Below are 16,739 nucleotides of genomic sequence, written 5' to 3'. Positions count from 1 at the left end.
TCGTCAGTGGTCAAAGGATGACTTGAATTAGAGTCAAAGATCCTTTTGATTTATAAAATCAGAATATTAGTGCTTAATTAAAATTACTAAAGTGCAATTTCCCAAGTTGTTAATTGATGTGGTTTCATGGTTTTTTTTTTGTTTGTTTTGTTTTGTTTTTGTTTTTTTTTTAATATATCTCTTTTTAGAAGTACAGGGTTGGAGCCTAAAAACATAAGCCTGTTTCTGGTAAACAGACATTTTGAACACATTTGTAAGACCCTACTTAAAAGAAACATCTCAACTCAGATACTTTATGTTTGTTAGTATCCTGTCCTGGTGCCCTTGCTCCAAAAATAAACACGTTTGCCCAAAAGGCATGTGATACACTACTGGACACAGAGTAGGCACCCAAATACTGTTACCTTACAGCTCTCCATCTGAGTCCTAGCTCTGGTTACTTAGCTCATCTGGGACTGTTTTCTTATCTATAAATGGGAACAGTACCTTCCTCGATGATCCACTCAGATAGTTTATAAAATATTAAAATATTTTCTAAACTGTTAAAAACAATTGCAAGATATTACTATTACCTAAGGAATGTAGTTTATTATACTGTGACCTCTCTAAGAAGTCTACTTTTTTAAAGAGATAGATTAAAATCTTTCTGCAGGGCAGCCCTGGCGGCGCAGCGGTTTCGCCTGGAGTGTGATCCTGGGGACCCTGGATCGAGTCCCACATCCGGCTCCCTGCATGGAACCTGCTTCTCCCTCTGCCTGTGTCTCTGCCTCCCTCTCTCAATCTGTGTGTCTCTCATGAATAAATAAATATAATCTTAAAAAAATAATAAAATAAAATCTTTAGTTATGGACACAGCACCTGCTCCAGTGCCTGGCTCAACCAACACAACACGCTCAGTAAGTGTCTGCCGCATGAAAAGTATAACCCACAGAAAGACCAAAAACTCCATAGATTCCATAATTCTTTTTATCTCCAGACTCCTAGAGCTAGCACAGAATCTCACACACACACACACACACACACACAAGAAATACAACAGTTGGGAGATGAGTGAACTTCTGTCCCCTCTAAGTTCCTCTTCAGCTCAAGAGGTAGCCATGGGCACAAGAGGCATCCGGGACGGGTTTTGGTAAAGGCTGCTTGGAATGGAACTGGCAATTACTTGGAAAATTCACCCACTAACGCTTAGCTTGGGAGAGCAAAGAGTGTAGACTCGGCGGAGTTCACCTTCGGTCTCCAAATTGCCGAATCTTGGCCACTTAATCTATTAACCTCTTCCAGGACTGTTTCCCCGTTTAAAACGAGAATAAAATGAGAACAGGGTTAAGCAGTGGAGGGGCAGCTCGCCGCGAGGGGCTTCCCTGGGCTCACGGTGCGCCCAGGGCCCGGCGCAGCCCAGGCTCCGCGGCGCTCGCGGACTCGGTGGGCCACGGACCGAGGCGGCGGCGCGGGCGACGCACGGAGCAAACGGGAGCCTTCCACGCCCGCCGCCCGCCAGCGCCCCCTCCCCGCTGGGGCGGCGGTCCCCCCCGGAGGCCGGCGCGGGGCAGCTGGCTGCCTCCGGGGAAAAACACCCGGATCTCAACCGGATTCCCCGTTTACCAGCCCTGTGACTTAGGACAAACTACTCAACCTATCCCGGCTCCTTGGGTCCCACAAAAATCTCCGCGTCGGGAGCATCCGGTGAGCTGCAGGCGACCACCTGCCACGGAGTCCGGAGCCCCCGCGGCACGCGAGACGTGGCAGCGACTACTGCTAAGGCAGGAAAAAAAAAAATTTTTTTTTTATCCAGATAATTGCCTGCAATTTCCCACATTACTGCAGCTGAATACATAACATGACCGCAAACAAGGGGAGGAAGGAAAGAATTTCAAAGAGACCGAAACCGCTAAATGAGAAAAAGAGGGAATTAAAACAGTGCCCGGCAGTTCCCACCAAGGGTGCCAGTTTCCGCGACTGTCAACCTGCCTGACCAGCCAGGGGAGAGCAGGACCGTCAGCTCCGACCGGAGCACAAAGGAGGCAGGGCCGCCGCTTACACCCTCCCCCTAACGGTCTCCTGGCCGCTGGCCTCCGGCCGCCGCGGGACTCCCGTTTCCGGCCCTAGCTGGACCACAGCTCCCGGCATGCCTTTGGCGGGAAGTCTTTCCCGCTGGATGACTACTAATCCCGGCATGCCATTCGGCACTCCAGTGAATTAGATGGGAGAGAGGCAGGACCCCCGCGAACGCAGGGAATTGTAGTCCACGTAGCTGCCGGCTCTGAGAGGGGCGGGGAAGAGCCGGGTCGCTCCCGTCAGCTGAGGAGAATGATTCATAGAGGAGGGTCAGGAGAGAACAGTTCTGTCCGCAAGAGCCCACTTAAAAGGCTGGACTCTTCTCCGAGGGAGGGAGAGGCAGGAGAGTAAGCGAGGCCTCGGGCCTGACCCCGCCTCAGGCCGCTCGTCCGGCCTCTCCCGAGTCCTGGGCCTTGTCGGGGGCGGCCGCGAGGCGCCGGTTGCTGGGGGACCGTGACGTCGCGGGGTGAAAGTTGAGGGGCGGTGACGTCGGCCCTGCCCGGGCGGAGGCTGGCGGGTTGGAGGCAGGAGGGAGGGAGGGAAGGAGGGAAGGAAGGAAGCTGGGAACGAGCGAGCGAGCGGGGGCGCGAGGCGTTTACCTGGAGGCAGCGGCTTGGGCGCGCAGAGCGGCCGCGGCTCCCCCGCACCTGCGGCCATGGATGAGGAGCGCGCCCTCTACATCGTCCGGGCCGGCGAAGCGGGGGCTATCGAGCGGGTCCTGAGGGATTACAGCGATAAGGTAAAGAGCCCTGGCCCTGGGCGTGCGGTAGAGCACCCCCGGGCCGCCCTCGGGGCTTGCACATCGCATCCCTCCCAGCCCCCTTCATTCCGGGGATGCGCGTTGCTCTCCCCCCGAAAACGTTTCCGGCTTGGGCATGCGTGTTTGTGCCCCCAGCCTTTCGCGTCCGTGCATCCTGCATCCCCCTGCCCCCACTCTGGCGCCCACTCCTCTGATTCCGGCCCAGCAGCCTGTCCTGCGGTCCTCCTCCCAAGCGTGCAAGTCACACCCCCGGAATCCGTAGATGTGCGTCTGTGCCCTGTGCCCCACTCGGGGATGCATACATGCACGCGAGGCTTCCTCACCTGTAGAGCATGAAAATCCGTGTTTCCGTGCTTAAACACGGCCCTTGACGTGCATAAGACCTATCAGCCACGATGGCAGTTCTTTGTATACCTACAGCACTATACAATTTCCAAGGCTTGATGTCTCATGTATGGTCTAACTTGATTCTCAGAGTGTTTATAGGGTAGATGGTGTCTTCCTCCCCATTTTATAGATGAGAAAACCGAGGCGCTAAGAACTGAAATCACGCCAAGGTCATGGACATACTGTGTTGTAAGTGGGGGGGAGATTCTGACTCCTAATAATACCTATTATTTGTATCGCATTAACAGCTTTCCCTCCATTATCTCATTTAATCTGGACAGCAGCCCTGCGAGGTTTTATCTTCGTTTTGCAATTGAGATTCTATATCAGTTAAGTAACTTGCCCAAGGTCATACTTGTGAGCTGGGATTCCAACCTAGGTCTTCAAACCATTCATTGTTCTTTCCACTTTACAACTCTCCAGTAAAAAGATATCTTGTTATAAATCCCAGTCACTTCTCTGAATGTTTCTCCAAGAACCGTTAGCTCTCCATCACTTTTCCTTCCAGATATTTTACATGCTTACTTCAAAAGGTAGCATATCACAACTTTATTCTTCCATTTAGAAGACTACTTAATAGGAATGACTGACTGACGACTCACTTCGGTGAAAATACACTCAACACCAAGTCTCAGCCTAGATAAAGCATCTTTCTTCCTTTCACTTGCTTCCACTCATAGCTTCCCCTTCTGGGTTTGCTATGTGTTCAGCACTGCACTGTATTATACTTTGTATGATTGAGCTGCCAGTGTGCCATTTCTGCCCTGGGGGGGGAGAAGATCCAAAAATAAGACAGCTTGATTTCCATTTAATCTTCCCAATAACCCTGTGAGGAAAGTGGTGGTATTCCCCATTTCATGAACAATGTTTAGGATAATGTTGGCCCAAGTCCACACATTCATTGAGAGATGGGGCTGAGATTTGAATCTAGGTTGTCTGACTGCACTATCTACAGTACTGTGCTGCTTTCTTTGGGAGGATGTATGGATGGATTCAATTCTGTCTGTATCTTAGCTCCTTCACTTTCTAATATGCTTTACTGTTGCATGTCTGCCTAATTTAGGAACAATTCTTTTAATGAATACGTGTACATATTGTGAAGATTATATTCATTTAATTTGATTTATAACTCCTTTCAAAAAAAATGTGAGGCAACTACAAACTGATTTTCAAAAGAAAGAGTGTTGAATCAATCAGTATTTATTTTTGCAATTACTATATGCCAGATATCCAGCAATAAATAAGAACTTTCTTCTCTAGTAAAGGGAGGAGTTGAAAAACCTCCAACTGGATGTTACCACTTTCTTTAATATTTCTCCTTCTTTTCATGGCTAAACTGATTAGAACTCCAGAGTTGCTCCCTTGAATTTATCTCTTCCTCTCCTTGATCTCCCTCTAGGTTGGTTTCTACTGGCCAAGTGCTGTCAGAGCTTAGTTTCTGGGTATCTCCAGCTCCCCTTTCACACTGGGAATGTTTCTAAAGTTGTAATGCCCAGTGTATATCATTTAAGGTGGTATTCCTGAAGTACTTTTGGGCTGCGCCTAAGAATGCTCTGACTTGACATGAACCAGGTCAGTCTGCTCCTTCAGAAAAGAGCTGTCATGTTTCATGCTGATTATAGTAGGGCTACCATACAAAGAAAACAGCTGAGGTTCATGTTGTCCGTGGGGCTTTGCCCCTCAAGGCAAGAGAGATCTTGGAGACAGATGAATAGGAAGGAGAAGTGTGATTGCAGTGATCTGGCAATAAAGATGGGGAGGTGGAATTAAATTGCCTGGCTCTATGGGATATGGAGTCTGAAACCCTGAAAAAGTAGCTGAAAACTGTGTACTTGATTTTCCTTATCTGGAAAAACAGATTTGAAAAATGTTTAGAATAAGAGGTGATTATGGGGCATTGAGACACTATCTAACCAAGAACAGAAATGAATGACGTACAAAAAAAGTGACTTGTTCATTATTTGGAGGACGAATTTCTTTATGCTACCTTTATTTCTCTAGTAAAGCTAGAACTTGGGACAGTTCTAGAAATACAGCATACACATTTGAGTAGAGTATGTAAATATCCTGGACCATGTAAGAGGGCTTTTTGCTTTCCACTTTGAGATTGAATTCTGACTCTTTGAATTCATTCCACAGATTTTTGCAGAGGAGCATGTTTAATGGGCTATTCCCTCTAAATAGTGGAAAGAAGGTAGAATTTAAAGTCAGGTAAATCTTGGTTCAAATCTGCCTTTTGGGCAGCCCCGGTGGCTCAGTGGTTTGGCGCCGCCTTCAGCCCAGGGTGTGATCCTGGAGACCCAAGATCAAGTCCCACATCAGGCTCCCTGCATGGAGCCTGCTTCTCTCTCTACCTGTCTCTCTCTCTCTCTCTCTCTCATGAATAAATAAATAAAATCTTAAAAAAAAAAAATCTGCCTTTTACTGGCTTCATGACTGTGGATGTTATTTTAAGCCTGAGTCTTGGCTTCTTTATCTGTAAAATAGGGATAATATTACTGAAGTTATTATGCAGCTAAGTTAACCAAAGTTTAATGCTGTACACTGAGCAGAGTGCATCTAGGAGGCATTTACTCAGTGAGTTTTAGTTCTAATGAGCAACGTACTCAAGAGGTCCTGTGGCTCTGGAGCCATACTGCCTGGACTCTGATCTTCAACTTATCATTCATTTGGCCTAGGACAAGTTACATGACTTTGTTGTGCCTCAGTTTCTTCACTTGTCAAACAGAGACAATAATAGTACCTACATCATAGGTTTATTGTCAGGATTAAGTGAGTTACATGTCTAAAGCACTTGTAACAGTGCCTGGCACTGAAGAAGAACCCGTAACTGTTAGTTTTGAACAAAAAAGGCAGGCATTAAACATGTAGCACTGAGTTGATGTGGCTTGGTAAAAAAAAAAAAAAAAGGAAAATTGAGGAATATACTTCTATCCTTTCTCTTTTCCCCTGACCCTTACATTTTCTAAAGCGTAGCAAAATACCTTGTACCATGTTTAGAGCCACAGTTACCTATCTGGCTCCAGGTAGCAACATCTAATTTCTACTGTGTTATAGAGACTTTAATTTTCAAGCCTTCTTCCTTCATATACTAACTCTTGTTATTCTGGGGAGAGGGAAGATCTATTTATCTCAGAAAAAAAAAAAAAAAAAAAAAGAAACTTGTCTGTTTTTCAAGGGCATAATGCAAGTTGACCCAGCACAGGAAAGTATTAAAAAACAAATAGGAAGAGTGGTTGTTTTTTTTTCATTTGTCTCAATTCACCTGTTAACCTGTATTGAGTGCTTGCTGTGTACAAAATATTACCTATCCCAAACCCTTTCATATGTCATCACATAGAATCCTCATATTAAAACTTATGAGGGAGATAGCAGTATTCTCTTTTAGTGGGGCATAGGAAATTGAGGTTCAGAAAGACAAAGTGACTATCTGTGGGCTCAAGGGCACAGCTAGAAGTAGCAGACCTAGTCTTTAGATTCCATATCCAGGGTTTTTTTTTGCAAGGTCAGGTTGTCTTTATCCTGTCTATTCTATGTTTTTGAGCATAGAAGAGAAAAAGGTTTTCAGGACCAGTACATTTTTTCCTTTGGTTACTATTAGGTCCTAATCACCTCCACTCCAGTTATAGAATGAGCTATTAATTATGGGTGGTATGGATTGTGCTAGTGTAGGCTGTTCAGCTCCTCCTCCATCAAGGCCTGTTCTGATAACATATTTAGTAGAGAGATTAGTTGCCATCATTATGATTATCAGAACAAACAATGATCAAGGGCCCCAAGGTGTACAGTAGTATCTTAGTTCCTTGAATCACAGGATATTTAGACTAGAAGGAATTTCAAAGGTAACTGGATCTGTCCCCTTCAGTTAAGAGGTGAAGAAGCTGAGGCCTAGAGTCATCAATTATGATGATAGCCAGATAAATGGCTTGGTGGCCTTAGAGGCTCCCTGAGCATATGATTACTCCATATCAAACTCCATCAGGATTCCATTTTGGAAATATGACAAATTTATGACCAAATTAAAGATAAAGTTATTTAAGATACAAGCAGATAGGTAGGTCTCCAAGAGTAGTCCTCATAAAGAGGAAAATGACACTGATAGTACTGATAGTAGTGAGGTCTTCATTTATGTCCTAGAACAATCTGATTAATGGGACCTAATATTGACACAGTTCTAGAAATGCAGACTACACATTTGAATAGGGTATGTAAATATCGTGGACCATGTAAGAGGACTTTTTGCTTTCCATTTTGGGGATGAGATCTGACTCTGAGCTCATTCCACAAATTTTTGCAGAGGAGCATGTTTAGTGAGCTGTTCCTTTGTTATACCTTGTTCTTGTTTCCAGACTGGATTATATAATCTCAGTTACTGGAATTTAGTTCTAGGAGTAATCTCTTGGTGAAACACAGCATACAACACACACACACACACACACACACACACCCCGCACCCCCGTTAGGCTAATTCCCTTATATCAGTACTGTTTTAATGTATCTTCTACAATGTGAAATAACTCTTAATTCGCTGATAGGTCAGTACTTGGCTAGATGCCACATCACAGGCCATGCTATAATAACAATAGTGGCCACTTAATGAACACCTGCTATGTGCAAGGTGCCATACATAAAAGATAAGGAAACTCTGACAGGTAGTAAAGTTGAATAACTTGACCAAGGTCACACTTTTAGTAAACAGCGGAACTGTACTCAAACCCAGTGCTTTCTGACTCCTGAGCTTTTTAGAGCCTACTCATAGGATATAAAATCTATGGGGAGGAGTCCTCTTAAGTCTGGTGTGTCACTCAGCTGTTTCTACTTTACTTGGTCTCTAAATTGAACAATGGTTTTACTCTTTAGTTTATATTTGACTTGCTGCTCCTGTTCATCTGGAAATTAAGCACATAAAGCTGAGGTGGTTGACTGTTGGTTAGCAGTTCTGTAAAGGTATTTACAGCCAGAAATGTTAGTTCCCCTTCCCTTCCCTTCCCGCCTTAGAAAGGGGATAGAATAAGGGCTAGAAGTACTGAATAGATTAGGTACAATCTAAATTGTATAAAAAAAACCAGCCTTAGAGAGGCCAACATCTTTGGATCCAAACAGTCTTAGAGGGCTGAGCTTCTGAATAGATTGGCACATTCAAAATTCAATTTGTATTGCCTCACATGCCAGTATATTTTCTAATTGAATTAAGCCCTCATGCTAGTTAGGACTTTTGAAAGCTTTTCTTTCTTTCTTTTTTAATGTTGTGGTTTTATGACCGGATCAGCCTTGCATTTAAAGGCAACAGAAGATTTAGTCCTTGGTACTCTTCTAAATTATCACCTTAAAAGATAAATTCTATGTAGAATCTGTTTAATAGATATATTTATAACTTAATGCGGGTCTTTCTAAAAGATGATTTCTTTCTCTGTTCCTTTACCATAAATGCCAGAGAAAGTTTAGGAAACCATTATATTGGCAACTAGGTTCATTTATTCCAGATAACTTATGGAATTAATATTTCACATATAATGGCAAAAAAATAGCTTTCTTGATTTCTAAGTACAGTTTATTTTCACTTGTATTGGACTTTTTCTCAGCTTCAGTTTACAACCTTAACCTGATGTCTGCTGCTTCTTTATCTAAAGTTAGTTTTTACTAAACCTCCCCTATAAATTCCTGAGTTATCTAATTCAAATTTACAGCTTGTTTTCCTTTCTTCTCTTTTCTTTCTTTCCTTGTTCATTCATTTGTTTATCTTTTATTTTTAAAATTTCCCTTTTAATTATAAAAATAATATACCAACAGTAAGTTTTGTCAAAGACATCACCAGAAACTCTACCACCCCTATACATTTGCTTTTATTTTTGCATTTTAACACTCAAGCCTTTGTTCGAATGCATCCATATACTTATGCAGGTACTATCATCATAGACATTTAGCTTGGTGTTTTACTATTTTTCCACTTGATGCCATTATAAGTAATTTTCTATGTTGTTACAGAGATGTTTAGCTATTTTTTGTTTTAATTGCAATATATTTCATCAGGTGGATGCATGGCAGTTTATTTCATCAGTCTCCTGTTGTTAGATATTCAGATTGTCTCTTTCTTCCATAATATTAGATAACGTTGTAGTGAATATGCTTATATTTTTCTCTCCTTCTGGATGATCTCATTAGGATAAATTCCTAGGAGAAGTTCTGCATCAAAGGATATGAATATTTTTATGTTTTCTAGTATATGTTACCAAACTACTTTCCCTTTTAGAGTTTATATCAGTTTATACTGCTGCCAGCAATATCACACCTAGATTATTGATGCCCATTTCTTAGAAGGCTTTATGTCCTCAGTCTTGCTCTCCTTTGATCTGGTCTGTAGGCAACTGTCCAAAATATTCTTCCAGAATGCTCTACTGTTCACACCTCTCTAAGAATCTTCCTCTGGTTGCCTGTCACCTATTTTCCAGTTCAGTTATAAATTTTTAAAATCAAGCCATTCTTACTATGTTACATCATCCATTTTAATTGTTTTGCAAACCATATGTGAGGCCGCCTCTCTTCAGTTTCTTCAAATGGCCCTTCTCTCTTACCTCTAAGTCTTCCCTCTGACCATTTCTTACATTCAGAACTGCTTCTCTGTCAGCATTTCTCCATCTCATTTAATTTCAAAAATTGCTTCTTCTACAAAGCGGACAACACAGAACCACCTGTAATGATGCTATCTTGAGTACTTTGTGTACTTCTGATGCATTGCCAATAAATGTCAGTGTGGCCAATGAGAAAAATACAAAAGAAAGGCAGAGGTGTTCGGTGGAGATTTTTTTTTAAAGGAAAACGTAGGATTCATGAGAGCACTTGGTTCTCTTGAATAAAACTTGAGAAAAGAATGCGAAATTTTGTGCTTTGTTTTTGGGTATTATCACTGTTTATGTGACACTGAGCAAGTCAACTTACCCCATCCTGTTTCAGCTACAAAGTGGAAAATACAGTGTTGCCAATCATTTGGAGAGTCCTAACACTGTTCTCTTCCAATTATTTTTTCATCAATATCATTGACCTCATCATCATTATAATCGTAATATTTACAGAATATTTACTCAGCGCCAGGCACTGAGGTCGTATGTTATATGCCTTAGCTGTTTAACCTTCACAGCAGTTCTGTGAATAGGTCCCCCTTCTTTTCATAGGAGGAATCCACTGATAGAGATTTTATTACTTGCTCAACTAGTTAGTGGTGGAGCCATATTTAAACCTTAATTCTTAGAGAATTACTTCTCTGAAATACCAATCTATCTTCCCTGTCTACAATTCTCTGATCATTTCTTACTGCATATGAAAAAGAAAGCAACATTGGGTCTCAGCAACACTGGAAGACCCTTCCAAATTTCTGTCCAATTTACTTTTCCATTCCCCTCTTTTTCCATTCCCCTGTACCCTCACGTTTGTCCTATATTTCACTTTGAAAGACCTATTTATTTCACAAATATATCATATTTTCACACATCTGAGCCTTTGTTTCTGTCCTTAGAATGCTTTCTATTTGCCTCCTCACAAACTCCTATTCATCCCCCAAGGTCCAGCTCAAATGGTCTATACTCTATGCAAATCATTCAAAAAAAAAAAAAATCCAGATTTTCTCAGGCAGAGTTAGTGACTTAGTACTCTGTTATTTTGTCTGTTTTTCTGCTCTAGTCTTTTACACTGCTTAATAATTATTTACTTACATGCCTTTCCTGCTTTAATATGAATGTTGAAATACAATATGGGAATGCAACATTTTTACAGACATGTTTTTAAACATAACCAAAATGAAAAATCTGTGTAATTAAAATGACATTGTTTCCCTTTTTTTCCCCCCTCAGCATAGGGCTACTTTCAAATTTGAATCAACAGATGAAGATAAAAGAAAGGTAAGCCTTGGGGTGTGTGTGTGTGTGTGTGTGTGTTTCATTCATGGACTCTCTAAACAGTGAACAACAAGTCATCTGATGATTGTTTAGTTTTTGGTTTCCTTTCACTTTGCTTTTAGGAATGCTAAGAAGAAGACAAGTACCAGGGTTAGTATGGATTACACACACCTTTCTCCTCTTCCATCCCCATAGGACCATTATACTTGCATAAATCAGGGGAATCGGAAGGGTTCAGAGGGGACTGTCCCGTGTGTTCTCACCTCCAGAGATTGACTTTATTTGGTGGCAGAACTGTAAGCTGCCCAAAATGCATTGCTAATATTGTGAAGCTTGGCTTTGGGTTAAGTTTTGGGAAAGCAGCTGCTTGTGCTGTTGCTCCTCAACCACACATTGTTCCCCGTACTGGCAGTAATTTATATTGTTGTCAGCAATTGTCTTGGTCACTGACTTAACAGGCATAGAGAAAAATGGAGTCAAGAGCCTCACCAGTAGGGGAGTTATTATAAGAAAGGGTGAATCAGAGGGGCACCTGGGTGGCTCAGTCGGTTAAGTGTCTGACTCTTGATTTTGGCTCAGATCATGATCTCAGAGTCTTAAGATTGAGTCCTGCATTGGGCTCTGCAGTAGGCTTAAAGCCTGCTTGAGGTTCTCTTTCCCCTTTTCCCTCTCTCTAAAAACAACCAAAAAATAAAAATAAATAAATAAAATTTTTAAAAGATTTTATTTATTTATTCACTAGAGACACACAGAGAGGCAGAGACACAGGCAGAGGGAGAAACAGACTACGTGCAGGGAGCCCAATGTGGGACTTGATTCTCGGACCCTGGGGATCATGCCCTGAGCTGAAGGCAGATGCTCAACCACTAAGCCACCTAGGCATCCCTAAATAAATAATTTTTTTAAAGGGTGCATCAGAGATATGACCGTGTAGTTTATGTTTGCCTTTTGGGGTTGCCTGTGGTTGCTTTTAGAGCTGATTAGAGCATGATGCTAAAGAAGAAGCTCACTAGCTTCCCTTGACCATTTTGCTGGGCAAAATGACTGGGCACCTGGGTGGCTCAGCAGTTGAGCGTTTGCCTTTGGCTCAGGGCGTGATCCCAGAGTGCTGGGATTGAGTCCCACATCAGGCTTCCTGTATGGAGCCTGCTTCTCCCTTTGCCTATGTCTCTGCATCTCTCATGAATAAATAAGTAAAATATTTAAAAAATAATAATGTCAAGACCAAGTGAGAGAATATGTCTGAACCAGTGTAAGCCTATCACTGCTGCTGAAAAAATAGCTTAAAACCAGTGCTTTGCTGGGAATAGTCTGATAATACCTTGAAATCATCCCTTTACCTCCACCCCTACCCCCACCTGATGTCTACATTTCACTCATTTTACCTCTTAAGATTCCTACCATCCATTCTCTCCTTAATCCCTGCACTAATTCACACCTTCATCCGAGTTACTGTACCAGTTTCCTGACTGTTCTTTCTTTTTCCAGTTATGTGCCCTTTCAGTCTGTTGTCCATAATTCTAAAACAACAATATAATCATATTACTCCCAACCTTAATACCCACGAGTGACTTTCTTTGCCTATAGAATAAAGTCAAGCGTCTTAACATGATATAATACATGTCCAGTGATCTGATGTCTGTCCACTTTTGCAGTCTATTAGATACTACTCTCTATTGTATTTTATGCTTTAACAATATGAAATATTTCCAGCTACATACATATCTGCATCCCTTCTGCTTTCTTTCTAACTTTCCATATATGTTGTGTTCTACCTAGAATACCCTCTCCTTCTTTATATACTACTTCCTCTTTTCACCTGGTTAATTCCCACTTAGCTCCAGGAGCACCTCCTTTAGGAAGCCTCCTCTGGCATTCTATCAGGGTGAAGTATGGTGAAGTATCCCTCTTCAATAGTCCCATAAAATTCTATGTAAATCTCTAACATTATGTTTGTACATTGTCTCTTCATTATATATTGAGGTCTCTCATTGATAGACCCTGCAAACTCCAGTGATAGATACTATTGGCTTATCTTTATATCCTCGACATCTAGAATGCCCAGCACATAGTAGGTTAGCCAAAAAGTATTGAATGAGTGACATGGAGTATAAACTTTGAAGGGTAAAGGTTTAAGTCTGATTTTCTTTTGGATACTCTGGTTTCTCTTCAGATCACATAAATCTTCCGCCTTTTACTGATTTTCTTTGGGATTTGAATAATGTAAACAAGACTCAAGTACCTTGTAGAGCTAATTTGCAACTACGGTTATGCTGTTTGAAGAGCCTTTTCAAGATAGGCCTGCTCAGGCCTGACCCCTTATCTACTGAGTCAGAATTTGCTGAGTGGAATCCAGGCATATGTATTTTTATAAATGGTCTTTGGGAAATAAGTACTCACACATTGGGTGGGAGTACAAAATGGCACAATTCCTATGGAACAGAAACTGGCAGTATCTACCAAAATTACAAATGCATTTTGCCCTTTGACCAAGCAACGTCACTTTTAGAAATCTATTCTGTGGATAGCTTCAACCCAAGTAAACATAGTTATTCATTGAAAATTGTAAATAATAGCAGAAGATTAGAAACTAACAAGTGTCCAGCAATTAGGGAGCATTTGAAGAAACTAGGGTACATCTACATAATGGAATACTGTGATGTAGTAAAGAGGGGGCCGGGGGAGAGGGAGAAAGATAGGTATGTGCTAATGGGAGAGTTAAATGAAAAAAAAGGAGTAAGGTGTTAAAAAGAACAATTTTGATACATTCATGATAGGTGTTCAGGCTAGGGAGGCAGCTGCTATTTTTATTTTATTTGAGAGAATTTATACTATATCTGTTGATTCACTGTACCTTGGGATTCTGACACTAGAATCTTTGATAGTGCTTTTACTGGTCAAAATAAGCACATTAAGACAGATTCTCCATACTCCATATAAGTTTCAGTTGATGGAGAATAATTTCCCATTTAGTTTTAATTTAAGCATGTGTGTTTTCTGTAGTATAGTAGCAAAACCTAACATTTCAAAGTGTTGTCTTTTACTGCCTGCTAGATCTTTGGAGACAGTTGTTTCTGTGCTGGTATTATTTTCAGTGACTATGTGTAGATTCCTGGGAGATCTGATATAAACATAAGCAATTAGGGACCTAGTTAGCTGTCTTATTAATGGAAAAAGATGGGCAAACAAAATCATTTTAGTCTCTAAGGGTTAAAATCATTAGTGACTCCGTGTAAGGCCCTAAGACTATCGGAATGCTCTAAAGGATCTACATCCTAACAGCTTTTTAGGTTCTCCGTGTAGAGAGACAGAATAGTAGGCATGTCTCGACATTAAACCCAGTCTGAAATTAAGAGGAACTCAAGTTACTGTCTAATTTGTTTTGCTGCCCTAGCATTCTTTCTCTTTCCTAAATGTGTCTCTGGAGCCTTCTGCCACCAGCTCCGTGGTAACAGCAGCACCCCTTTCGATAAACTAACTACAGGTGCTGTCTTTCTGAAAAACATACCTTTCTTCTGAAAAGTTTTATGACCACTTAGAAGTAAATGTAAAGGAATAGACAGAACCTTTCAAAAAATAAAACATGATTGTACTGTGTTTTTTAGGAAATGGTTATAAATTAATGATCCTTAGGCCTAATTCCAAACACTTACGTAGTGCTTTGCATTTTTACAAAGATTTACTTTGCAACAGTAATGCAGCAATTCTGTAAGTCTGGTGAGAATATCACCAATCCTATTTTATAGATAAGAAAACTGAGGCTTATGTTAATGATAACTTGCTAACACTCACATAACTAGTAAACGGCAGATCCTCAAATAGAGAATGGATTTTCTGATTGTAAAGTGCAGTTCTGCCACTGCTCAGTGCTCCATAGCTGCCACTCATTCCGACTTGAGGTGTATTTTCAGAAGGTTTGAAATTGTGACTCACTACCTTATTTTATCTCTTATTCTTGAGAAACCATTTAGGCAACCAGACTTAAATTGGAAAATAGCAAAGGAAATTACCAAAAAGGAGAGATTAAGTTTTTCTAGAGAAGTAAAGTCAGATACAACTGTTATTTTGCATATAATGCAAATAGTTCCAGGTGCATATGAATCATTGTATAGTTAGATATAAGCACCTGCGCTTATTGAAGCATTTGCCTTATATCCTCTACCTCTAGGCTGTGATTGTTTACCTGCACAAAACAAATACACCATGCAAATCGGTAGGATGGAGGGAAGTAATCTGAAAATTTACATCTTGAGGAAATGAAAGCTCTTATATTTGGCTTCTAAAACACAACTGATCTCCACACCAATAAAGAGTACTAATTGCAATAAATGTTGAAACGTACATGTCGTTTAATGAGTAAAAAAATTGCAGTTCTTTCACCTGTGAGATAAGAATACAGCCATATCATATATAGAAAACCTCAGTTGTTGTCTAAGATAAATCTTTGTGTACGTAGTGATTTTCCTCAAAAGAATAAAGTTAAAAATAGCCAAATTTCAAGCATTTATCTCATTACCTTTAAACTCATATAGATAAGCCCATTTTCTATAAAGGCAGACGATAATTGCTGAGTTGAGAACTCTTAAGAACAAGAACTCTGGCTTAGTTTTCTTTATATATATATTTCAGCCTCCCAGATGGCAGAAATAGGCACCTATAGTAAACACCTGTTAAATAAATGGAGGAACTTGTAGATTGAATGGGGGCCAGAATTACAATGACTTGTACATATTGTTTGACTTTGATATTTTCTTAATTACACAGAATCTCAGTATAATATTGTTTACGGGAAAAAATGGATACAAAAGCATTCAAACAGTATGATCACAGTCATGTAAAAGTAATAACTATAAAAAGAAAAATGATCATAAGGAAATTTACTAAATTTACTAACTGGTGGCTATCTGAATATTATTACTGTAGGTGATATTTTTTCCCTTTTCTATATTTAAATAGAAAATTACAGTAGGGGATCCCTGGGTGGCGCAGCAGTTTCGCGCCTGCCTTTGGCCCAGGGCACGATCCTGGAGACCCAGGATCGAATCCCACATCGGGCTCCCGGTGCATGGAGTCTGCTTCTCCCTCTGCCTATGTCTCTGCCTCTCTCTCTCTCTCTGTGACTATCATAAATAAATAAAAAAAAAAATTAAAAAAAAAAAAAGAAAATTACAGTAGATGATAGTGATTTAAGAATGTGATAATTACATAACATGTTACATATGCTACTCTATAGTAGTGTGGTTAGAGGCATAAGCAAAGATCAATACTTTTTAATCATTTATTTTCCTTAAAATTGAGCCTTTTTGATTACCTTATATATACCTTTGGAGGGGAACTTTAAAAATGCTACTAGTTTGGAAATAATATTGCCTATGGAGCCAATTTATGGTGTGAAATAAATTTATATGAACATAAAAGTTCATTCTACCATTTGAAATTTTCTTCTTTTTATTTCCCCCTCCCCCTCTTGCCAGATTTGAATGTGCTTGGCATATTAGTAGAGATCTCTGTAGTCCAGATATTTTTTCAGTAATTCCTGTGTGCCAGGTCCTGTGTTAGACCTTGGTTGCTAAGTTGGCTATTTGCCTTGTGGTGTGTGGTTTGGCACATTCTCAGCTACAGTTGCATACTGAAGATTGCCATTGTGG

General features: G+C 40.8%; 1 protein-coding gene and 1 long non-coding RNA gene across 8 annotated transcripts in view; one reads left to right on the top strand and one right to left on the bottom strand.

Annotated features, from left to right (window-relative positions):
* Positions 1 to 952: 952 nt before the first annotated feature.
* On the bottom strand, positions 953 to 2,552 carry LOC144323849 (uncharacterized). The gene is made up of 2 exons (XR_013389208.1): positions 1,969 to 2,552; positions 953 to 1,752 (listed from the first exon to the last, which is right to left on the bottom strand). It is a non-coding gene; the product is annotated as an uncharacterized LOC144323849 (long non-coding RNA).
* The window catches only part of RIC8B (RIC8 guanine nucleotide exchange factor B), a 99,431-nt gene continuing 84,929 nt past the window's right edge, over positions 2,238 to 16,739 (top strand). For 4 of the 7 annotated variants that reach the window (XR_013389202.1, XR_013389204.1, XR_013389203.1 and 1 more), the window contains exons 1-2: positions 2,238 to 2,794; positions 11,047 to 11,094. Coding sequence is in view for 3 of the 7 variants with exons in the window: in XM_077914765.1 (XP_077770891.1) it covers positions 2,711 to 2,794; positions 11,047 to 11,094 (132 nt within the window). In the remaining 4 variants the exon portion in view is untranslated. The remainder of the gene's footprint in view (positions 2,795 to 11,046; positions 11,095 to 16,739) is intronic. The other 3 variants (XR_013389205.1, XM_077914764.1, XM_077914766.1) reach the window with 3 other exon arrangements.

Source organism: Canis aureus, chromosome 11 (assembly GCF_053574225.1).
Source record: "Canis aureus isolate CA01 chromosome 11, VMU_Caureus_v.1.0, whole genome shotgun sequence".
Taxonomy (NCBI): Eukaryota; Metazoa; Chordata; class Mammalia; order Carnivora; family Canidae; genus Canis; species Canis aureus.
The sequence above is the reverse complement of the archived record's forward strand: the minus strand, read 5'-3'. Positions and strand labels throughout refer to the sequence as shown.